Consider the following 25,201-nt stretch of genomic DNA (forward strand, 5'->3'; position numbering starts at 1 on the left):
TATTGTCCTCACCCCTGCAATGCACATCCTTGTATGAATTATCAGTATGGTCAGCAATGTGTTTAACTTTGATATCAAGACCACTGAAAACAACGGAGCAATTTCAGCAACATGATTCAAATTATTCTTTCAATGGATATTGTTGTAGGAGTTGTAGGGCTTTGACCATGTAAATTATGTAAGGCCTACATAGTTTAGTTTAGTCACATCTTTCAAGTGTTACCTGAACGCACCACCGCGGGAGCACATACGGGAACTTTCGATACACCCAGAGCTGCCAGGTTTGTTGAAACCCTCGTTTGGGAAGTCTAAACTGTTATCCATTTCACAATGTTACAGCAGGAATATTTATTCAAACATTTTTAAATGAATCCTACAGGATTAAACTATTCAGATCAGTTCTCAACAGCTCAGCCTGTCACGCTTCGTTAAGTCTATATGATATATTTTATATCAACGTCCGGCTTTGGTCACATATCAGTAGGCTCATTAGAGCTGCATCTAACAATTACTCTCATTATCAATTAATCTGACGATTATTATCTCGACTAATTGATTAGATGATTGGTCTGTAAAATGTGAGAAGATGGTGAAACATGTCGATCACTATTCCCACAGCCCAAGGTGACGTCCTCAGATGTCTTCTTTTGTTTCGACCAGTCTACAACCCCAAAATACTCAGTTTACTATCATAGAAGAATAAAGAAATCAGAAAGTATTCACATTTGAGCTGGAAGCTGGAACCAGGGAATTTTTAAAAATTTTTCTTTAAAAATTACTCAAAACGATTGATCGATTCTCAAAATAGCTGTTGATTAATTTTCTGTCAGTAGACTAATCGACTAATTGACTAATTGTTGCAGCTGTGCAAGTAATACGTGGCGGCAAGGTGAATAAAAATAGCTCAAATACAGCAAGTATTAAGATAACCTACAACTGCAGGATTCCCCAAAAATATTAACATAGACAATACAGAAAATCACCAGTGACTGTTGTTGGATGAAAATGTACAAAAATGTACAACCACGTGCAGCAAAAGCAGTGACATAATCATACTGTATCAATTACAATGTGAATGATAACTCAATGAGATTCAATGTTCAGGTGTTTGCACAAACTACAGAATCAGCCACAAATTGAGTTCACAAATGTGCATAATAAACGTTTGTTATGAATATAGAATAACTACATTGAAAGCCTGAATATGAATAAATTAACCTGTGTTATTAATGATTATTTGTGGATGAGATAGATCTAAATTTCTCTTCAGATTTTCACTCATTACTTTTAAAGCACTGCATGGTCTTTACCTGCACGCAACCTCAGATCTCACAACCAAACTCTGCCAACAGTCCCTGATCCAGATTTAACCCTAAAGGAGATTTTTTTGCTGTCGGTGCCCCAAAACTCTTGACCAGTCTTCCTGTTGAAGTCTTGCGACCTCGCTGACTCCCTTAAAATCGCTATTAAAAACTAATTTTTATAAACCTGATTTTCTGCATGAAACGTTATCACTTTTTTGTCGTTGATTGTTTTTAACCTTATTGTTTATGTGTGGTTATTTTTTAGTTATATTATTTTGCTTTGTGTTTGTTTTTGTTCTTTTTGTGAAGCACTTTCTAACACTATACTATCCAAATAAAGGTAATTACATCATTATTATGATTCCCAGCGCAGTCTGTTGCTGTGATGTGATTGGAGGATGACGCCTGACGCACCTGGCAGCCCTAAGCTGGGCCACTCACGAGGTCCTTCCTTTCTCCGCCAGCACCGTTGCAGCGGGTGAATGCGTGGCGTGGATGGACTGGTGAAAATTCATCAAAATTCACTCAAGTCAGGCCGTTTTGAGTTTCACTAGAAAGCCAGCAGGATGCCGGCGTATTTTCAGCGCCCAGAGAATGCTCTGAAACGAGCGAACGGTGAGTAGAAACGTTTATCAGACCTGCATGCTAACGTTAGCTGGTTTTAGCCTCGTCACTTTAATTCAGCGGCACCGCTAGCTGCTAATGCTAGCCGCTAATGGCGGGGAAGACACGCCGTTTTCTTATCTTGTACGTTATAGCTAGCTCTTACGACAGACCATATTATACAGATTGACACTTTCAAAACGCTAGATATACGTGAGTACTCGCGATTAACAGCATCTGCGACTGTCAAATAATCCGTACTCGCTTTTCCCACGACGTTAACGTTGCTGCTAATGTCACGTCCACTAAGCACCGACATGGGCCTAACGTCAACTACGTCAGGCAGATTTAGTGCCAACTCTGGCGTTTTTTGTTATGTAGTTATACAGTTATTGTCACAGAGAAGGTGTTGCGTGAGTTCAAGCTTAAAAACCTCCTCTTTATTAAAGAATCCTTAGGTGTAGTTGCCTAAAGATTTCCTCCAGACGTTTGAAGATGTGTAACGTTATATAAATACTCTACTTCGAATAAAAATTAAGTGTGTCTGATATGGTTTTCCTTTAAAATAAGTTAAATTATCTTGTTAAAGTTCTTTAAATAGTATCTACTCCTTCTCCCTCATTCAAAATCCCCAAATCTATAAATGTCCAAATATTGTTCATTTTAAAATTGTTGGACATAAGATGTCTCTTACTCAACTGTAAAGTTCATTCTCAGTGTTTGTGCACTGGAGGCTTCATGTTTTACCATAACACTTGTATAAGTTGACTATTGGACCAGGATTGGCTTCAAATTATTAATGATGTCACAAATCATGCTTGTAGGCCCACCCCTAAAAAAAAATGGATTTTCAATCAAAACAGAAACTTTTAACTTCCAGCAGATTAATGTGAAAACAGCCTCTAGTGTCAAACTCATAGACATACATCATTCTGCACAGTGAAGCTCAAACATCCAACTGTAGGAACAGACTTCAAATGAATTCGTAGTCACCACATATAGTCTGGTAAGAACTGGAAAAATGCTGCTTTATTCACTACCACACACATATAATGCAAGTCACTCTGTAATAGACTGTGTTCATATCAATATTTGTGAACTGACAGGGTTTCTGCAACATAATAAAGAGAAGGAATTACATGCATTAATAATTATATTAATTATGCAGCTTATGCCTATTCCACCCCCATGAAACTACTATACAAGTATGCTCAACAGAGAATATTAGTTCAAATGATGTATAATTTCGACAACAGTAGCATATGAAGCAAACAGCTTACTCAATTATGAAAGCAAAGTTATGCACTAAGTCCTCTTAGCTGTAGCCGAGTTGATCCACACATACATTAAATGAAATAAATGAGAATTATACACAGTGTTTTAACTTGACCAAAGTCATGGATTTGAACAGGCAACAAAAATTAACAACAGTAATATTTCTTAAACTTCTCAACAGAGTTATTTGTTAAGACTTACAGACTCATGGGATCTCTCAGCTCACAAATGTCTCTAAATGAAAGGAATCCTACATGGAATTATTGTAAAAGAGATAAAAATACATCCTGCCAACAGAGCAACCACTTTGATGTGGTAAACTATCAGTAACACACTGACTGCTACAGAGCATGAAGCTGGAAAACTGGATACAGCAGTTATTGGTGTCCCTCCCTGATTGGCCAAGGCCTTAATTGGTACTTAACGCTACATGATCCTGAGCTGAACAGATGGTGGTGTGGAAGTGACCCTACTGAAACGGACTATATTATTTGTCCACAAAAAGGCTCTCAAGGATTATTTAAAGGACCTAATGCTGACCTTTTCAACAATTACCCACTGATGTATGTTGTCTGTGTTGCATGTGTTTACACAGAGTTTCTGGAGGTTGGCAAGAAGCAGCCAGCCTTGGACGTTTTGTACGATGTCATCAAGAGCAAGAAACATCGAACATGGCAGAAGATCCACGAGCCCATCATGCTCAAGTACCTGGAGCTCTGCGTGGATCTACGCAAGAGCCACCTGGCCAAGGAGGGTCTCTACCAGTACAAGAACATCTGCCAGCAGGTGTGTGAGGACAGAGCGGTGGTATTTGCACACATCAGGTGGTGGTTTATCCCTCAGCTTTTTGGAGTTAAGGTGTAAAATGTGTCTTTGTTTTTAGGTGAATATCAAATCTCTGGAGGATGTGGTTAGGGCTTACCTGAAGCTGGCAGAGGAGAAGACTGAGACAGCCAAGGAGGAGTCCCAGCAGATGGTCCTGGACATCGAGGATCTGGACAACATCCAGACTCCAGAGAGGTGAGGTTGCACAAGTGTACACAATATTTTTAGGAGCACTTTTTTTTTTGATGCGTGGTGTTAAACTACCTTTGACATGACAATACAATATCAGTTATGGTGCAGCTGATGATACAAGATGGTTTGCAGGTGCTTGTTTTGTATGTGTGCGGGTTACTGACGTTGATCCTGTTGTGTGACTTCAGTGTGCTTCTGAGTGCTGTGAGTGGAGAGGACACTCAGGATCGTACTGATCGTCTGCTGCTCACTCCTTGGGTGAAGTTCCTGTGGGAGTCCTACCGCCAGTGCCTGGACCTGCTGCGAAACAACTCCAAGGTGGAGCGGCTGTACCATGACATTGCCCAGCAAGGTAGTGACACACTTAATACCCATCTATCATTTAGTTTATCTTGTTGACAGATGTTACTGATCAATAACACATATTGTACATGGCAGTGGCACTATTTTAGATTTATTAGTGTTAGTGTCACAATTCATTTTAGAATATGTGTACATTAATGTTGTAGGCTAAAATTTCATCATAAATGTATCTTTTTCTTCTATTGAGTCATTAAAGAAATACAGTAAATAATATTAAAGTAATACAGTAAATAACATTAAAGTAATACAGTAAATAACAAGGCTAATTTACAGAATAATTATTCCCATTTACCATTTCCCTCGACTCAAACAACAGTTGAGCAGGAAATTAGGTGTTGAATGTCACATACAAAATGCTGCAATTAATGTTTGGTCGTCTTCTCTGCAGCATTCAAGTTCTGCCTTCAGTACACCCGCAAAGCTGAGTTTCGCAAGCTGTGTGACAACCTGCGTATGCATCTGGGTCAGATCCAGCGACACCACAATCAGAGCACCGCCATCAACCTGAACAACCCTGAAAGCCAGTCCATGCACCTGGAGACACGTCTGGTGCAACTGGACAGCGCCATAAGCATGGAGCTCTGGCAGGTCTGTTCACTGAATACTGAGTCTCTCAACTGACCATACCAGCGTGTTCGCATCTCTCAGCCTTTTTACTACAAGTATGAATATATAAAAACTGTTAGGAAATGCTTTGGAAAATAGTCAGCAGTAATACAAAATAAGTAGTGAAAGACTTGAATAAAGACTGTGCACTAGTATGGTACTTCTAATGTCTTCTGGTGTTAGAATTAATAAAATTGAAGATGCATGTAATGATACAATTATTGTTTCTCTTTCCAGGAAGCCTTTAAGGCTGTTGAGGACATCCATGGCCTGTTTGCTCTTTCGAAGAAGCCCCCCAAACCCCAGCTAATGGCCAACTACTACAACAAGGTGTCCACTGTGTTCTGGAAATCTGGAAATGCTCTTTTCCACGCCTGCACCCTCCACCGGCTCTATCATCTCTCCAGGGAGATGCGTAAGAATCTCACCCAAGAGGAGATGCAGAGGTATCGTATTCATTACCTGTACAATAGTGCACATGATTTACTCTGGCAGAGAACAGATGGTTAATAACGCTGACCTTCCGTCTTTAGGATGTCCACCAGAGTCCTCCTTGCCACTTTGTCTATTCCCATCACCCCTGAGCGCACTGATATTGCTCGGCTGCTGGATATGGATGGTATCATTGTGGAGAAACACCGCCGGCTGGCAACTCTTCTGGGCCTGCAATCTCCACCAACCCGCCAAAGTCTCATCAATGACATGGTATGTCATGAGCATGAGAAAGGAACTTAAAGTGTTTTAGGTTTCAATACTGCTACTGAATACTTTTTTAACTCATTTCCTATCAAGGTAAATCAGAACTTACACCTGACTTTGTAAAATTATCTGTTCATAAATATTTTGTCAAAGGTGTAATGAGAAATGTATGTCTATAATGTGTGCATTCCAGGTGAGGTTTAACTTGCTGCAGTATGTGGTACCTGATGTGAAGGAACTTTACAACTGGCTTGAGGTAGACTTCCATCCCCTGAAGCTGAGCGGAAGAGTGACCAAGGTAAACAATCTGGCAGCAACACGCTTGATAAGAAGGAAAATATACCATCTATCTTTGTAGTCCTAGTAGTTTTTTGTAGTAGTTGTTTGTTTGTTTGTTCTTAGATTAATTCTCCTTAACTTAACTCCCCTCCTAGGTGCTGAACTGGGTGAGAGACCAGGCTGAGAAGGAGTCTGACCTCCAGCAGTATGTCCCTCACCTGCAGAGCAACACCATCTTGCGGCTCCTGCAACAAGTAATTCTATTCAACCTTTTTTATTCAGTTAGAAATGCCTTAAATTCAAATCACATCTTCACTGTGATGGTATTAATTTTCATTTCTCTGTGTTCGTTATATTAGGTTGCACAGATCTATCAGAGCATTGAGTTCAGCCGTCTGGCCTCCCTGGTTCCATTTGTGGACGCCTTCCAGCTGGAGCGCTCCATTGTGGATGCTGCCAGGCACTGTGATCTGCAGGTAAGGTCATGATCCAGTGAGATTATGCATTGTGAATGCATAACAGCTAACACTTTTCCAACACATTCCAAGTGTTATTACAGTTATGAGGATACATGTGAATACTTAAGAGTATTTGTCATACTGTGTTGTACTATTTTTCTCACCTTTTGTGTTGTAGGTCCGAATAGACCACACCTCTCGAACTCTGAGCTTTGGGTCTGACCTGAACTACTCAACCAAAGAGGATGCTCCAGTTGGTCCCTTCCTGCAGAACATGCCTTCAGAGCAGATTAGGAACCAGCTGACTGCCATGTCTGCCTCTTTGGCCAAGGCCATCCAGGTCATCAAGCCCGCCTCCATCCTGGTGAGTTCAGCCTCGTAATGGACCAGAGCCACCTGATCAATGAGCAGAATTAACGGTCGTCTTACTGACACATAGTACTAACATGCACATATTTGTATCTTCATGCACTGTTGAAGTCTCATTCATAATTAGTTGCTTTTGGCATAATCCACACTGCTTTACTCCTCAACTCTTAATTGCAATTTGACCCCATTTGTCCCTTTTCAGCAAGAACGTGAGGAGCAGAGCCAGCAGGCCATCGCTGCCTATCTGAAAAATGCCCGCAAGGATCACCAGCGTATCCTGGCTAGGAGACAGACCATTGAGGAGCGAAAGGAGCGCCTGGAGAGTCTCAACATACAGCGGGAGAAGGAGGAGCTCGAGCAGCGGGAGGCTGAGATGCAGAAGGTCCGTAAGGCTGAGGAAGAGCGTCTGCGCCAGGAGGCCAAAGAGAGGGAGAAGGAACGCATCATGCAAGAGCATGAGCAGATTAAGAAGAAGACTGTGCGAGAACGGTTGGAGCAAATCAAGAAGACTGAACTCGGAGCTAAAGCTTTCAAGGATATTGATATTGAGGTAAAATGTAGCCAATATAGCTGACTTGATCCATAAGTTTGAACTAATTTTTGCAGCAATAAGTCATGTTCGTAAAAAGTCTAAAAGGTGAAACTTTGCCTCTTTTTTTTTTTTTTTTTACAGGACCTGGAGGAGCTGGATCCTGACTTCATCATGGCTAAGCAGGTGGAGCAGCTGGAGAAAGAGAAGAAAGAACTTCAGGAGCGTCTGAAGAACCAGGAGAAGAAGGTAAGGGAGTGATATATTAGTGTAAGCATCTGTCATCTACATGTGAATTGGATGTTAATTTTTCTCTCTCTCTCTCTCTGTCTCTCTCCCTCTCCCTCCAGATTGACTACTTTGAGAGGGCAAAACGGCTTGAGGAAATTCCTCTTATCAAAAAGGCCTATGAGGAGCAGCGCATCAAGGACATGGAACTGTGGGAGCTCCAGGAGGAGGAGAGGGTATTAAAAAAAACCCAACTGATTGAGAAATTATCTAAACTACAAACATATATATAAAGGAAGTTTTACACACTATCCAGAATGTAAGAATTTGTTGTTGGTTTGTTTTGCTGTAGATCAGTAACATGAAAGTTGAGCGGGAGAAGGCTCTGGAGCACAAGAAGCGTATGTCCAGGATGATGGAGGACAAAGAAAACTTTTTGTCTAAAATCACTGCTGCCCGTAGCTTCATCTATGAGGTAAGATAAGAAGAGAAGAGATGCTATTTAGTTCCTGCAGCAACTTATGTTAAAAGTTAGCAGTGTTTTCAAATACACTTTGCTGTCTTAAAAGGAAAAACTGAAGGCATTCCAGGAGCGTTTGGTGGAGGAGAGGAAGAAGCGTCTGGAAGAAAGGAAGAGGCAGCGCAAAGAGGACAGGCGTAACACTTTCTACCGCCAGAAAGAGGAAGAGGCACAACGTATCCATGAGGAGCAGCTCAAGAAAGGTAATTGATATCTGTTTACACATGTGTGCGATAAGCCAACCAATCAAGATAAAGTAGGGGCGGGATTTCATATGCAACAGAAAACTGACTTTTGCATCAGCAAGCAAAATGGAGGATATTGTGTGAAGTTGGCATTAGTGATTAAATTGTTCAGTTGTAAAGTTGTCACCCAGCAGTACATTTCCATTTGTCTCCATGACTTTGCATGCAAGTGAAGCTGGACATGATGGAAGCAAATGGAACATTAAATTTCATTTTTTTATTGAAGTCCTTGGTTCTATTTTCTGATTGTGGACACACCAGCTGTAGGAGCGAAGTGTGCCACTTTTTTATTATCAGAGCAAGTTGTAGTAGCTCTTATTCTGTCAGAGTTTATGTAATTTGAATGCATCAAGTTTATTTTCCTGTGTTTGTCACAGAGCGTGAGGAGCGTGAGCGCCTGGAACAAGAGCAGCGAGAGGAGGAGGAGAGGGAGTACCAGGAGCGTCTGCGCAAGCTGGAGGAGCAGGAGCGGAAGCAGCGTGCCCGTCAGCAGGAGATTGAGGAGCGCGAACGCCGCCGTGAAGAGGAGAGAAAGGGCCCCGCAGAGGAGAAAGCCAAGCCTGTAAGTTTATAGTCAGTGTGTGCAAGTGTTGAGTCTCAGTTAATGTTTCATATAAGTATGAAGTAGGCACGGGAATAAAAAGTAAACGTACAGTATTTTATCATTATGTTTCTCAGGATAATTATAATATCATGATGCATAGAATAGAAGTAACTCTATGAACAAGAGACTTTCAAAAAAGTATGTGTTCAGACTGAAAACAGCCCTTCTTTAAACAACGCTGGGGTCCACGTTGATGGGGATTTGTTGCCTCAGCTGTTGGTGAGACATGAAATACAATCTAGGAAGTCCATATTGAGTAACAAATCCATGAGTTTGAAGGCTTGTCAGACATTAAAACACTGCACTGCGGTTTATACTGTAAGACAGGATTTTACCATTTGTTGCAACAATTGTGAGGTAAACATTACAAATAATCTACCAGGAATATGTGTTTGCATTTATTTGAACCCCCACTGCATCACTGAACTGACCTCATTCAAATGAAAGAAAGGGCTGAGAACCAAAGTTTGTCTGAACACAGAGTTGAAAGGTTCGAAGCAAAAGTTGCACCTTTGTATAATCAGTTGCAAGATAATGGTGCCTATCCATCAGTTACATAACACAAGAGGATGAACATTTGATTGTCTTTTCCCTAATATGAAGCTGTGATGAAAGGGAGCCCAAATGTATTGTTGCATGTGTTCAAAGAACAAGTGCAGAATAATGGATTCAGGCTAAAACAGTTCTTGCATTTATGGTCATAATTTAATTTATATTACAGTGCCTTGTTGTGAAGAAGCAAAGTAGGCATACAGACCTTTGAATGACCCTGATTAATGGTGCAATGTCTTTTATTTTTTTTACACAGGATTGGGGTGAGAAGGAGGAGGGAGGATGGAGGAGGCGCACTGAGGGAGGTGATTCAGACTGGCGTCGTCCTGTGCCTGACAGGTGCGTGTTGATAACTCATAACTTAATCCTCCTTGCTTATTGTTAACCTGATCAAACTATGAGTGGCTGCTCTATTGGTACCTGTGCTGTCTCTGTAGGGACTGGAGACAAGAGGGTCGTGAGGGAGACGACAGGGAGGACCGAGAGATGCCCTTCAGGCGAGGAGATGGTCCACGCAGGGGCGGAGATGATAGAGGACCCCGTAGGGGCTTTGATGATGATCGAGGTCCACGTCGTGGTGGTGATGATGACCGTCCTCTACGTAGAGGAATGGATGATGACCGAGGTCCACGCAGAGGCTTTGATGATGACCGCGGTCCAAGAAGGGGTGGCGATGATGACCGTGGCCCAAGGCGTGGCTTTGATGATGATCGTGGTCCCAGGCGTGGCTTTGATGACGACCGAGGTCCACGTAGAGGCATGGATGACTCCAGGGGTCTCAGGCGTGGGGCTGATGATGACTGGGGCAGGAGAGGAGACGATGACAGAGGTGGAAGAAGAGGTATGGATGACGGACCCCGTCGTGGTGGTGATGACGCCAAACCCTGGAAGCCCCTCGGCAGACCTGGTAAACATGCAGCTATTCAGCTCCTGACAAATGATATAAATGTCTGAAAATGTAACTGAACGCTGGTTTGTTCAGTCATTCAGCTGCTCGGCAGTTTTGTGTCTAAATGTAAGAACTTTCTGATCAACGGTGTGACAAGTGTTTGCTTCTGTTGCAGGTGGTTGGCGTGAGCGGGAGAAAGCCCGGGAGGAGAGCTGGGGTCCTCCTCGTGGTGGTGCCCAGGATGACGATGATGATGATGGAGAGGGAAGATCCAGTGACCGCTTCAGGGACCGTCCTCCACCCAGGTGGGTCTGACCTGAATAAATGCATTAAATGAATAAAAGGAAATCAGTGACTTGTTTAGTGAGTTGTCGCAGTTGTTAATGGTGGGACTCTGTATTCAGAGAGGAGAACACCTGGAGGAGAGCGGGCACAGACGAAGGGAGCAATTGGAGAAGTTCTCGCCGAGAGGACACTGACCGTGATGATCGCCGCGATGATCGTCGTGACAGAGATGATCGCCGTGACCGTGAAGATCGCCGTGGTGACCGTCGTGATAGAGACCGCCGTGATGATGAACAGAGAGGCCCACCCAGAGAGCAGGATGAGGGTAAAGCAGAGCGTTAACTAAGAATGACCATAACCATTACACACTGTACACACACTGTAGTTTTTAAGATTTGTTACATTATTGATATGGTGAACAAAACCCTGAGCACCTCTGCACAACATTCAGGCTTCAGATTTGTCAGATATACTCTGATCAATGAAGCTCATTACACTATAGCAGCCATCTTAACACAATGCTCTTGACAGGATCTACATGGTAAAATAGGTGTTTCTTAACGCTTCAGCACTCTCGTAGTTCCAAACAGTTGGGTATATTAAGTGGGGTGTCGTTTTCAGCCAGCAGATGTCACTATTTACCTGTTTAATTAATGCTTGAGTGTTCCCGCCAAGATACCCAGTTCAGACAAATTTAATAAACTTTTGAACTCAGGTTGTTCTTATAAAAATGTTACATCAGTGCTTGGACATTTCCTAATGAGCAGCTTTGTTTCCTCAGGAGGCTCCTGGCGCCGTGGAGGTGATAAGCGGGAAGAACGGGACAGGGACCAGCCAAGGGAGCGTGACCGTGACGTTGAGGGAGATAGGACCTGGCGTACTGACAAAGAAAACCCTCGTCGCACTAAGAACGAGACAGATGATGATGGCTGGACTACTGTCCGCCGCTGAATCCCAACGTCTGCATCCAATTGGCTCAGTTAATGATGAATTGGTTTTGAAAAATATGACTACAAGCTTCTGATACTTCTGTGCGTTGCTCCTTTGAATGAATGAAATATTCGTAGACAGTAGTTTTCCTGGGAAATGTTTTCCTTTCATCTTTATTTTGACTTCCAGCAGTTCTGAACCAGAGACCCCACCACCACACAAAACACCATCAACCAATGAAATGTGTGCACTCAGGCCTCCATGCAAACCATTAATGTAGACTTGACTGCCCCCAGTGGTTAGGAGTGTTATCACCCAAAATGATCACGTGAAATTGACTCCTGAAAACCAGTGTACCAACAGCTTTCAATGCAACTTCACTATATCACCAACTGCCTCTTTTAAACAATTAACCATTTCATGTATGTTACATTACAGCACAGATCCACAACTCTTGTTATGGCAGTGATGATAAATCTGTCATCTGCTTCAGTGATCTCTGCTCTTCATGTAATATTTCAGATACTTCATAACCTGTTAAATGAGTGGAACTTCCATTTTGATGTGCATGCTTAGAATATTCAATTGGTCTCCTGATAAACAGTGTGTGCTTCTATCTCCCGCTGCAATCAACGGTATCAAACCAGGTTGCATGTGTACAGATAAAGCCTTTATTAATAAAGATGTTTGCTCACCGCTTACTTGTTCATTTTGTCTCAGTCAATATTATCGTTAAAGATTGTAGCACATACAGAAGTTTTTAGTGTGGTGTTGCTAAGGTTTTGTCCAGTCCAGAGGGGGCAAAATATTAGGAACACTTTTCAATATAGTGCGCTCCAATAAACCACCAGCACCCACTATCACCTCAATAATAACATATAATTATCACCTTTCTGACAATGTCAACAAAAAGTGAAAATGTATGAGCTTCATAAAAGAAGCTGTTGTATTAAATTGCACAAGTGTTATAAGAAAGTGCTTGGTGACATGTAACCAACACAACACTCAAAGCTTTTCCTGACATCAAACTGCTCCTGATGATGATTTTTAGATGAAGCTGAAAGCTCGAGACTGGAATAACGCATCAGACATTTTTTGGGAGTGACTTTACTCTTGTATGTGTTATTTGAACGAATATCAATGGATCTCCTGGTTTGTAGAAAAAGAAAATGTTGTTTAATAAGTCACTTAAGACTGTGGTTCCAAAACTGGAGGTTGAGACCCCGGTCAAGTGGTCACAGGATAAATTTCAGAAGTTAGGCCTTTTTTAAAACATACTTTCTGACTTACCAATAGTAGGAAAAGTACAGGTGTCACTACTAACATTAACAATGGTTCTGTTCATACAAGTGTGCTTTGAAAGTGTGACAGTGAACCAGCGTGAACAATATCAGGACCCTAAAACTAAAGCAGCTTAATTGAATTCATCCATCCATCATAAAGTTTATTAATTACACCTGTGCTTTTCTACAGTGACATGCAAAAAAAAAAGTCTTCTGTGGAAATACTGTTTGGGAAAGCAGAAACATATTTCAGTGACACAAAGTAAAAAATAAAATCAGACTCTACTCAGATCTGTTTCCACGTATGTGAATTACTATGAATAATAAATTAAATAAGGATGAGAAAAAAACAGTATTTGAACTGGTTCCAACCTAACGACATCAAGGAGCTACAAGTAACCATCGCTTTGGTTTAAGTGTCACAAGCGCCACAAATCTTCGGGAAACGTTGACTTAATATGTCAGAATAATTGATTTACAAACACCATGTTATTATACATAAATCCAAGTTATTAGAAATGAATCCTTTTTGTACCTCTGACAAATTGTGAAATGTGCAAACACAACTTGAGGAAGTGTGTTGGTGGTCTGTGTAAACTGAAGAACAACAACTTCTACATATTAGTGAGTTTGAACATTTCTTCATTTGTTGCCTCTCTTGGTACCTACAGATCCTCTGACTGTGTTTTGGGGAATATTTGATCATTATTTCACGCTTGTTTGTGACCACTAGAGGTCGGTAAAGCACCATGGAGAGGAGCGCCACACTGCACACAGTGAAAGCAGGCAAAGTGTGTTGCTTCATGTCTGATCAGCATTCAACTGAGCTGTGTGAAACTCAGGAAAATACAAACATGCAGGCAGGCAGTTGTGAGTATGCAGACAATTAGAAAATCCAATAACATTAGTTATAAAAAAGAAAAAAGAAAAAAGAAAACTATCCAACATGCAGAACATTTCCTTACAAAATATGTTTGACACGTATAGTAAATGTCTTTTATTCGCATGCCCCGATCTATATGATGAAGCCACAATAATACTAATAATAATAATAATAACGGTAGCAGCCTAATAATAATAATGATAATAATATGACTCATTAAAATCATGATTGATATTTATTATTTGACTATTAAAAACCAAAAGGCTATGCCAGATTAAATGAATTGACAGACCATCGCAAATAAAACATTTCAAATAAATAACCTCCCATTGATTCCTCATAGTGTTGTCGGTTTAATCATGTAACCTGGATCCACACATTTTAAAGATGTCACATCGTGCTTGTGATGTGTTGTACAGCTGTTGACGCTCTCAACCCATTTTAATCTACAGTTTGTATTTTCTTCCACACAAACACTTGACTCACCCGCACAAATAAAACCTCAACTTGTCCATAAACCTCGTATGTGCAGGTGTATAGAAACGATATAACTAATGATACAATTAATCATATTAATAATTGTGCCCACATTGAAATAAATATTTATAATAATAATAATAATAGAAATCTGTGTTCCTTTAAAAGACAAATTAAATACAACAATTCCATCAAAAGTCTAAAAACAAACAAACAAAACAGAAACAGAAATGTATGAAAATATATTATTTAAGCAGACATACAGTATTATGCATCTATTCGTTTAAGCAGCCTCAGTAACATCAGGAGAACTGCGCGCGCTGTTAGTGTGTATTATTTATTGAGGAGGGCCCTCGGTGCGGCCATGGCTGCAGCTCCTAGTCACGGATGCACACACACACACACAAACATACACACACACACACACACACACACGGGGCTGACAGGCTGCAGTCACACAGGTAGGCTCCTCCAATAAACACCTGTGCGTTTTTGCTTTGAATGACTGTGACACACAGCGACTGATCGGCGGGAAGCTGCTGCGTGAACTGTGAAGACCCTGTCAGGCTTCACGTCGTGTCCCGTACAGCTGACAGAAGCTCTGAAATCTTTACTGAAGCTCGTTTGTGTCTCCCAGACGTCCCATCCAGCAGATATTAAGAGCGACTTCAATTTTAAACGCATCCTAATAGAATCTGAGGGGAAATGAAAACGAGCAGAAACTAAACTAGAACAATTATGTACATAAAGCAGTTAGAAAACCATCGCCAGGAACAAAATTGGGAAATAAATGAAGGCCGACCAATGCAATTAATGTGCTGCTAAATATTATCTGCGCCGGATAGCCTCGAAAATAAACCTCAACACAGCTGATTTGATGTCTGCGCAACATTGTTGAGCATAATTTAAAATAATAACTTGCTAGTACTATCAGTGCACCCCCCACTTTAAAAAAAAAAATCAGTTTGAACCTGTCATAGGCCGTAAATGCAAATAAGCAGTCTACCTCGAGCTTTTCTACTGGTTCAGATGAGTGTGTTAAATGTCCTGGAGATATGTGCGCGTGAGTGTGTTTGTGTGTGTGTGTGTGTGTGTTTGTGTGCGCGCGTGCGTACGGGGGGCTCCTCTCTGGACGAATCCGTTCCGTTGCGCGTTCGAGTCCGCCTCTCCGCGCCCCTGCTTCCCATTGACGCACTTTTTAAGCGTCTTCCCCTTCTCCACCTTAAGGCGAGCAGCAGCGGCAGCGACCAATCACCATGCCATTACAGCCTTCAGAGGAAGCTGTTTATGGGACTGCAGCGCTAATTAGGCTCATGAACTAACAAATCTGCCCGCACGAAGCCGGCGAGGAAAACGATCACATCCATGGATTAGTCTGGGAGTAGCTGAGCACTTTTTATTTTGGCTTTCTCGACACTGCCGCCTTTTCTCAACTTATTTACTGCGCAGAAACTTTCCCCCTTTTCTTGGGTGTGGAGTATTTTTTAAGCGAGAGCGCCTACGACGACTTCACCTTAAACTGGGGAATCTGGACTATCAGACCATGTTTCAACCTACACCCAAGAGGTGTTTTACTATAGAGTCTTTAGTGGCGAAGGATAATCCTGTACCGGCGTCCCGCTCCGAGGAGCCCATCAGGCCAGCGGCTCTCAGCTATGCAAACTCCGGCCAGATGAACCCGTTTCTGAACGGCTTTCACTCCGGCGGCAGGGGCGTCTACTCTAACCCGGACTTGGTGTTTGCCGAGGCGGTCTCTCATCCGCCAAACTCCGCCGTCCCGGTGCATCCGGTGGCCCCGCCGCACGCTCTGGCCGCTCACCCGCTTTCATCCCCACACAGTCCGCACCCTCTTTTCGCCAGCCAGCAAAGGGACCCCTCAACTTTCTACCCCTGGTTATTACACAGATATAGGTACTTGGGTCACAGATTTCAAGGTAAGTTCTCAAAGTGCTTCATTTGGTTCACTTTTACGCACGATACGCGCTGAGCGGCTGGAGAGTGTTTTTTTTCCTCTTTCCTTCAGCAGACAGAGCTGGACGGAATAACATATCTGTAAAGCTGCAGCAGGGCAGGTTTTAAAGCCTATCACGTCCTGTCTTCAGGACAAAACATACACACTTTTTAAAAAATGATTATTTCGTTCAAATAATGAGCAGGTCTGCTTGAATTTCTTTATTTAGAAAAAAGAGAAAGCATCTCGTGCAAAGAAATAATTGTTGCCATGGCTTCTGTAGCCGTCTGCTGCTTTCACTGTCTGTCCAGCACGAAAAAAAGACCACTAGAATTTTTGACATGTTTGTTCACAGTTGGTCTGCAGCATAGCTTTAATTCTTTACGCTGTATTCATGCGTAAAAACGAAATAATGTATCACGCTGCTTCGCTGTTTTAAACTAAGAATTATTTCACATTTTAACTGAGCTTAAATAGATTTTTTGTTTGGTTGTTTTTAAAGGAAAAAAAATAAAACAATTTGGAGGATTATTTGAGTAGCTTATTGCTAATTTTCTAAAGCTGACATGAGTCATATTTGGGGTGATTTTAGTTTTATTAAGTGAACTTGGCCTGTGAGCTGTTTGGCCTCTTATCAAACTCCTTTATTATTTTTTGCTGCTGGTTGCTCATTTTATACTATTTATGCTTTTGATTATTTGTATTTTTTCTGACAAATTAAAGTAAAATGAACATATTTAAAGGAATTTATTCAAAATTAATTTCTCAAGTTGTTTTTGGCTGATGTTTATTTCAATATTCTCATGCTGCTTCCATTTTACCTGTGATTTTGTTTACCAGAGCTGTTTGTTTAGATAATTAAATTAGGCCCAGGATTATAGCTCAGTGCTCTGTGTTGTTTTCCTCTTTCTTGCATGCGGATGTTCTGACAAATGTTGGATGAAGAAAGGATATAACAGCCAATAATTTGAAATACACACGTTTAATATATTCTCTTCTTTTATTGATCGCTGTCCAGCTTCTCCTCAGACATTATCATGTATATATTTCTCAATCCTGCCCTCAGTGGACTATTGTTTCATGCGTGCGCAGGCCTGCTGTTTTGCTCTGGAAATGTTCATATTTTATTACATTTACAAAAAAAAACAAAACAAACAAAAAAAAAACATCATGACACATCCTCGTCTTCTGCTCGTTTTCCAGGTAATGAAACGAGTCCAGAGAGCTTCCTTTTGCACAACGCGCTGGCCAGAAAGCCCAAAAGAATCCGGACAGCTTTTTCACCTTCGCAACTCCTGCGGCTCGAACACGCGTTTGAGAAAAACCATTACGTGGTGGGAGCAGAAAGAAAGCAGCTCGCCCACAGCCTTAGCCTCACAGAAACTCAGGTAAGAAACACAACATTTTCATCCACATTGAAGCGCCCATCATGTCATTTTTATTTCACCTGGACGCAGCTGCTTGTATTTTGAATTTGAAGGCTGCTTCTTGGTGTGCTGTGTCTCGCTCTGGCCTTGCACTCTACAGTCAGCTTCACTATTATTATAAAAGGACTTTCCTCACACGACGGCTGATGTAGAAGACTATATGACTTCTTTCTTTTTTTTTTTTTTTTAACCTTAACATGACACCGTGGAGCTTTTTGATAGCAGGCCGCTGTGAAGCGACCGGATGATGACGTACGCAAATGTAAAATATGCAAAACAATCATTTGAAATAATCAGCCACCGAATTGTTTCTATACACCAGAGTCCATAAATGCATGTTGTCAATCGGAGACAGAGGCTTTCTGTTGGATCAAATCCACCGACATTGTATAGGCCTAACCTCATTTTAGGAGGGGTTGAATTACTTTGTTTTGGGGGGAGAATGTTGCCTTTCAAAATGGAGGGCAAATTAACCAGTTAACCATTTTATGGGATAGGGCGATACAAAGAGCGAGGCGGGTTCAGCGAATTCCCCCTGCCATATTTAAGATGGTGTTTGAGCCCATCAGCCGCTGTCTTTTGTCCGCTTGTGTCTCCTTTGGACGCGGGGCCTTTGGAGGAGCTGAAGGGAGAAATGAACCGTCACCTACTTCAATTAGCCCACTGAAGGCTTATTTAATGCACCTCAGTTGCTATTTAAGAGCTGCAGAGTGACAAAAGCAGGGGCAGACAATTTATCGATTTAGATGTTGTTAATTCCCCACGGTACCATTTATTAACAAAGCCGAGTCCATTTAGAGGAGTGTGTTAAAATATGTGTTGGATGGGTGTAATTCCTTTATTTCGTTTCCATTCAAAGACTTGGATAAAAATACTCATAGTGAGAAAAAAAAAGAAGCTCTGACCTACTTTAGATGAAGCCTCAAAAGTTTTTCCAGACATCAAACATCAAAACATGTTAGTTTATTTCAGCTGTTTGCCTCGATTTTATTTACTTTTTTTTAATTTTTAGGGCTTAATGTGGAATGCGGTGGATGATAAGTGGCACCATTTTTATTTTTTTATAAAACTGTCTGACCCTTCACAGGCTGAGCTCACTCTGTGCTGTAAATAAATATAATATATTAGAGTAACAATTGTAATTCGATCATTTGGACATGAAGAGGTATGAATCCATGCTTTCCTGAAAATATAAATAATCATTGTTTATTCTGGTGCTTGTTTCCTCTGTGATGATCACCTTTTTATTTCTTCTGTACCGCTGTCTGCTCGTATTTAGCTCTGCCATTTAAACAATGTGTCCCTTTTTACGCGTGGTTTTACGCGCTGGCCAATCGCGGTTTATCTCGTGATAACTGATACAGGCTTTTGTTTTCTTTTTCCCCCCTCTCTCTCTCTCTCTCTCTCTCTCCCTCACTCCTCTTCAGGTAAAAGTGTGGTTTCAGAACCGGAGGACGAAGTTCAAACGACAGAAGTTGGAAGAGGAGGGCTCGGAGTCTCAGCAGAAGAAGAAGGGATCGCATCACATAAACCGGTGGAGACTGGCGACTAAACAGTCGAGCCCAGAGGAAATTGATGTCACTTCGGACGATTAAAAAAAAAAAAAGGCTATATAAGCGTCTGAGTGAAGGAGGACATGGATAAAGGATGCCGTGTAGAGACAGTGAGAGGGTAAAAAAGCCAATGTCACATTCAGATCTCCGGAGATCGGCAGCTGAGGGTGAGAGAAACCCGACTGGTGGCACTGCTGTCACAGTGAGGGTCTGTCAGTCCAGATGACCCGGGAAAATGTGACTGACAGTGTCTCAGTCCACCTACCTGAACCCTTCCACGCACCAACCACCACCACTACAATCCCCCCCATCAACCATATTTCTTTTTCTCCAATTCACATTGGACGTTTGCACTTCAGAAGGTTTTTTTTTTTTTTTTTCTTAAAAAAAAAAAAAACGTTTCCACTCAAGATACCAAAACACAAAACTGCTTTTGTAAAACTTGAATTGCATGGTATAGTTTTTTCCTGGTAGTTGTTTTAATTTGACAAGTTTTCTCCAACAAGAAGAAAAAGAAAAAACAATTTTGTTTTTAACTCTATTTTCCAAACTGAGAGATGTCGTGCTTCTTCCTTTTTACAAAGTGTGCAGTCTTTAATTAATGATTCTCGTGTAAAAGTGATTGTGAAAACATATGAAGTAGCGGTGCTGCGTTATAGTGGTTATTTTTTTTTTTGTTTTTTTTTTTTAAGAAAAACTGAACAAAAAGTGATTTTTCGGAGAGGAAAGAACAAACCTTTCAAAAAAAAAGTGAATCAGACCACAGATATAAAAATACTTAAAGGGAAGGTATCAGCACATTCCTTTAACCTAAAGCTTTACCAATGTGTCGCTGTGGCCCCATGCAGCCTTCTGTCAGGACTGGTCCCTCCAGTGAAAGTTTCCACGAAGGACTAAATGCAAGAATTGAGAGAAAGAAAAAAAAAAAAACTTCAAGCACTGAGCGTATTCCATGTACAGAAATGCTAAAAGTTAATGTTTCTGTTAAACCCTCTTTTACAGAATGTAAATAATTTTTGTGTTTGTGTTAAGTTTGCTACAATTTTAACACAAAGTATACTTCCAAGAAGTATGTAATTGTCAATATTTTGTCAATAAAGTTTTATCAATATGTTGCGCGCAGTAAAAGTATAGACTTCTGATTATATAGAGCAGCTGAATGGGGGACAAAATGCTTTTAGCTCGATTATTTTTATTCTCATTTCTGCCATCAATCAGAATGATTTGGGCTCAGTGAGGTGGGACAGTACAGTTTGAGCCTGGATGTGTTGTCCTCAGCTCTGCATTTGTTTCTCAGTCTGACATAGACGGCATTAGTTTTATTTTTAAGGGGGCTGCAGCGTCTGGTCCGCTCCAGCTACAAAGAGTCCCTACAAGCTTTTGTGAAAGTGCAAATCAGTTTGGGCAATTATCATGCGAGTAATATGAGGGGGGAAAGGGGATGCATTGCCCAGTGGTCCACTTTAATCTCTTAATCCACGGATCCAAGGGGGCTTGGTTGGACATAATTTAGTACAATCTGACTACCCCTCACGACGCGATAAGGGAAGGTTGCAATGTGCCGCAAAATGGGATCTTTGTTTAAAATCTTGTCTTGCAGGCTCCATAATGCTGCTGCTCTGCTGCTCTGGACTGAACGGGAACATTAGTGACTTCTTTAGGAGCCCGCAGGCTCAACTAAAACGATGCTATTTACAGCAGGAAATTATTCCGTAGGCTATTTACACACAAACAAGCCAACAGCGAAAAACAATGAACAGCAGATTCGTTTTTTTTTTTTTTTTTTTTTTAAAAAAAAGGAAATCAGACAAATTTAAACTGGATTTCATTTTCTTGTGAAGGCATAACAGGAGAAATGTCAGTGTTTTCTGATGCGAGGTGTTTGTTTAATTGTTTCATAAAGTAAGGCTGTGTTTTTGTGGTGTGGGTTGGGGGGGTAGAGAGGGGTGGGGGTGGCATATAGGGAATTCTTAATCGGCCCATAGATTATAACAGCAATAAAAATCTTTAGAGAATACCATTAGCTTTGGAAAAAAAGACCCTAAAAGCTTTATTACAAACCCAGCTTTGAAATAGGGGGGATTAGAGGACTGAAAGGGTCCCACAATAGTTAGAAGAAAAGGTTTCATGCTAATGAGGTTAATGCCCTTTGTATCTCCGGACTCCACAACTTCATTACTCCTATCTCGGGCAACACCGAGCGGCTCAGAGCTTCACAATCCACTCGAGCTTTTCCCTACCCTGCCTATAAAGAAGGATTTGATAGCAGTCCTGTTCAAACTAGATAATTATATCTTTTCAAGTTGGAATTAAGATAAAGAAAGTGCAGTGGAGGCGGTGAGCCTTGATCCGCCGCAAACAAATTTGGCGCACTCTCCCCCCCTCTGTGCGCCTGTATGGACACACAGGAGACAGGACAGGCTTCTCATTAGAGCCTGGCACAGTTTGATTCATTTAAACGCGTTTGATTTTAACCTGGAAATCCCTCCTTTTTAAATTTTTTTTAGCAGTAGCTGTGTTTACGGACAGAAGGTAAATAGATATTTTTTTTGCGGACAGGAGAATTCTGTCATTTTAAAATAGAAGATTTGTCACATTTAAAACCCCAGTTTACCAATTGAAATATACTAGAAGTATATTTTTAATTGCTTAATAAAATGCTATCGCTCCTCATTTTAAAGGCACCAATCAAAATATTTGAATTAAAAGAATTAACGGCTGTAGGTAAATTTGTGCTTTTCTGTACAGCAGTCTTGGTTAAAATGATCCTATATTATTGAAAAAAAAAACCTCTCTGCGTTTATGTTGCAAATCTTACCATTTACATTAATTTTATGGGTCTTAAAAATTCAACTCGCCATTCTTTTCAGATCATGGCACTTATTAGAGGACGATCAAGCGCAATTTGAGTCTAAGGTCACATGAATATAATTGGTTTGGACAGAATTCAAATAGCGTGTGTGTGTGTGTGTGTGTGTGTGTGTGTGTGCGTGTGTGTGTGTGTGTGATCAGATCCTTCTCCCAGACGCTCGTGCTGTGCGTTAAGGGCCAGCTGTGGGGACCTCTGGTGACCCGCTTATCTAAACTTAAGCTGCTCCGCTCCGTCCAGGGGCCAAACTCGCCATAAATCATCACAACTTCTCGGTGTGATTATTCCTTTAAATATTCACGGCAGTTTGGACATTTTGGACCAAAGCCCCGCTGCATGAAACATTTAGTCCTGCAACGTGAAATGATTATCCGTCATTGAAAAAAAAAGAGTAGCCGCTCCTATCAAGTGACCCCACTGACCCAAAACCTCTAATCTGCAATTAGTAGGTATAATTACGTCCGCTGACACCACTAATGTGAATAGTGGCGGGAGGGAGGGGAATAGGCCGGAAGACGGACTTCGTATTAGTCCTGAAAGTCAATAATTGATCGAGCTGAAATCTGTGAAGTTGTGAGAAGCGGCTTTTGGAGAGGATGGTTGCGGATAGTTTATCTGTGCGCGGGCCTTCTCCTGGTTTTATTCAAAGAGCATCTCGCCGGGGCTAAAATAAATGTTTCCGAGGTGATGGCACCTGTAGACCGGCACTGTCACAAAAACCACGTCAGGACTAACTTGATCTGTCCTGTTTCACAAATTGCCTCTGAAATTGATCCTTGAAACGAGAGAATGAACCCTACACAATTCCCTTGGCCTTGACATAAGGTGCAGCGATAAATAATACTAATGAGCAATTACCATACAATCACCCTTCAAATAGCTTACATAATAATAAATTAAACATCGGAGCCTCGGATTCAGTTTCTTGCTTTATTATTAATAACGAGGGAGGGGCGTTTTTGCAGCCATGATCTGATGATTATGTTTTCCAAACGCAGCAATTTCTAATTTGCCATCGGGTGCAGTCAGCATTTATTGACTCGGACTCAGTGACTGGTGCGCATTGACTTTCTGCTGGCATGAAACAACTACTGCGCAGACGCGAAATTAATTTTAATTACGTGTTCTTTTTTTTATCGTTTTAATTGATTTTCAATTTAGATTTAGAAGGAGATGAGGCGTTCAAGTGCACGGCTGCACACACGCAGCTTGTGCGCTATATCGGCCTGCTGCGTTCAATGACATTAATCGGTCGTGTTAAAGCCTAAACTCTTAACTTAATTGTAATGGACAATACATAATATATTGTCAGAAATAAACTGAAACTGTGTTTTTAATGGAAAAATGAATTGATGGCGAATGACAGCAGTAATATGTAAAGTTACATTTGAAAGCAATTATTTATTTTCTTGTCTATTCCCTGTTCAGCTCACTGAATGTCCCTTTTTTCTTTTTCTTTTTTTCAAATTCTCCATCACAGTTAATGAATTCAGAGCAGGGTTACAGCTTGTACACACGCACACTAAGAGCCTGGCACCACTATGTGATTGTTAATAGATGAATGAAGCCAAGAGCCACATTACAAGCTGTTCTGACAGACCCATGCAGAGTTTCACTCACTAGGTTTTGGTGCTCCATTGCTTGTGTTCACTGAGGTCACCACACAGACAACATTATGACCCAGAGATGTCCTACAACGACACATGGTCGTTTCACGATGAAATATTCATCGAGAGCTGCGATTCAGAAAACTTTTTTTCCTCCACATGCACAGACTCCTTCTTCTTCTTCTTCTTCTTCTTCTTCTTCTTCTTGTCAGACACCTCCAGCATCTGCCTGAACTCGGCCGTAACCACGCTGCACATGCACAGCTCAGTTTGGGGGAAGCCTTAGAAAGTTTACAGCATTTACTATCTGTTTATTCCTCTTCATATGTTGGCTGGCTCTAGTACTAAAACATCTATTTTCACTGCATTAATATTCTTGTGGCCTGCTGCAGCCCCATAGATTCCTAAAGGTTTTTTTTCTTTAATGAGGGGGGGAGGGTGGGGGATTTGGGATGTAATGTGAGGCAGTTTCATTTGCATATAAGTGGCATGTTTCCCATGTATCCACCAGCGCTGAAGAGAGCGATTGTTGACCCCCTGTCCTCTGAAGTTCCAAACTCCAAACATTTTATAAGTTGTATCTGCAACCAGCATTCCCCTCAGTGCACTAATGTGTAACATATGGCGGACTGTACACCTGATAAAATACCTCAGGGGCCCTGCAGTTTGGAAAATCCTCAATTCGCTCCCTAAATAAAACAAACAATGGCCTCACTAAATATATCACATGTGCCTGCTGAACTATTTTGTGTCTCTTGACCTGCGAGTCCCCTCCCTCATCATCAGCACTGATACAGGCTGTATCTATTTGCTGGCTGGTGCCATCACACAACCAGCAGGTACTTTTTGAAAATAAGATTTTATAAGCTGCTTTTAGCTACTGCAGGCTAAACAGACTGTATGGCTACAGCTTGTTGAATCTACATAACTCTACTGTCTACATTGTCCATGTTAAACCCACATCAAAGTCACTAATTCTTCTGGCTGTGTTTTGTGTGGGCCATGTAAGGATATGATCACATCCAATGAAATTAGCTCACATTTATATCTGGAGTCTCTTTCTCCTGCTGTTTCATCTCTGTGAAAGTGCTGTAAATGTGGCTACAATTAGAGTTGAAATATAATATAGCTGCTAGTGTGTGGGTTATTGAGCAGACAGGTGAAATTGTGGGCACCTGTTCTTCTGTCCCAGCTTTGCACCAGGCTGAGCTTTGCTGTGTCTCCCCCTCTTGGTAGCTGGGTGGGAGAGAAATCGGCCCCCCAAAAACATGAAATATCAAGTTTCTGTTGGCTGAGTCTGATGGCAGTTGAGTGCTTAGTGTCTGGAAAGTGAGGCAGTACAAAATAGTAGTTGTATAGTTTTTGGACAGGGGTTTGTGTGCGCTTGGATAGCAGA

General features: G+C 41.4%; 2 protein-coding genes across 2 annotated transcripts; both read left to right on the plus strand.

The window, feature by feature from the left end:
- Nucleotides 1-1,736: 1,736 nt before the first annotated feature.
- eif3s10 (eukaryotic translation initiation factor 3, subunit 10 (theta)) lies at nt 1,737-12,456 on the plus strand. The gene is made up of 22 exons (XM_044372883.1): nt 1,737-1,919; nt 3,778-3,968; nt 4,066-4,202; nt 4,388-4,551; nt 4,951-5,150; nt 5,406-5,614; nt 5,702-5,873; nt 6,061-6,165; nt 6,302-6,400; nt 6,506-6,622; nt 6,783-6,968; nt 7,176-7,523; nt 7,647-7,751; nt 7,853-7,966; nt 8,083-8,205; nt 8,300-8,453; nt 8,873-9,057; nt 9,908-9,990; nt 10,089-10,558; nt 10,716-10,845; nt 10,945-11,150; nt 11,607-12,456. Exons 1-22 carry the CDS (start codon nt 1,871-1,873, stop codon nt 11,774-11,776), a joined length of 3,717 nt encoding a protein of 1,238 aa, XP_044228818.1. The 5' UTR covers nt 1,737-1,870; the 3' UTR covers nt 11,777-12,456.
- A 2,188-nt stretch (nt 12,457-14,644) lies between these two features.
- emx2 (empty spiracles homeobox 2) lies at nt 14,645-20,440 on the plus strand. The gene is made up of 3 exons (XM_044373844.1): nt 14,645-16,332; nt 17,553-17,737; nt 19,204-20,440. The coding sequence occupies exons 1-3, from the start codon at nt 15,942-15,944 to the stop codon at nt 19,369-19,371; spliced, it is 744 nt and encodes a 247-aa protein (XP_044229779.1). The 5' UTR covers nt 14,645-15,941; the 3' UTR covers nt 19,372-20,440.
- Nucleotides 20,441-25,201: the final 4,761 nt, after the last annotated feature.

This window comes from Thunnus albacares, chromosome 14, assembly GCF_914725855.1.
Source record: "Thunnus albacares chromosome 14, fThuAlb1.1, whole genome shotgun sequence".
Lineage (NCBI taxonomy): Eukaryota > Metazoa > Chordata > Actinopteri > Scombriformes > Scombridae > Thunnus > Thunnus albacares.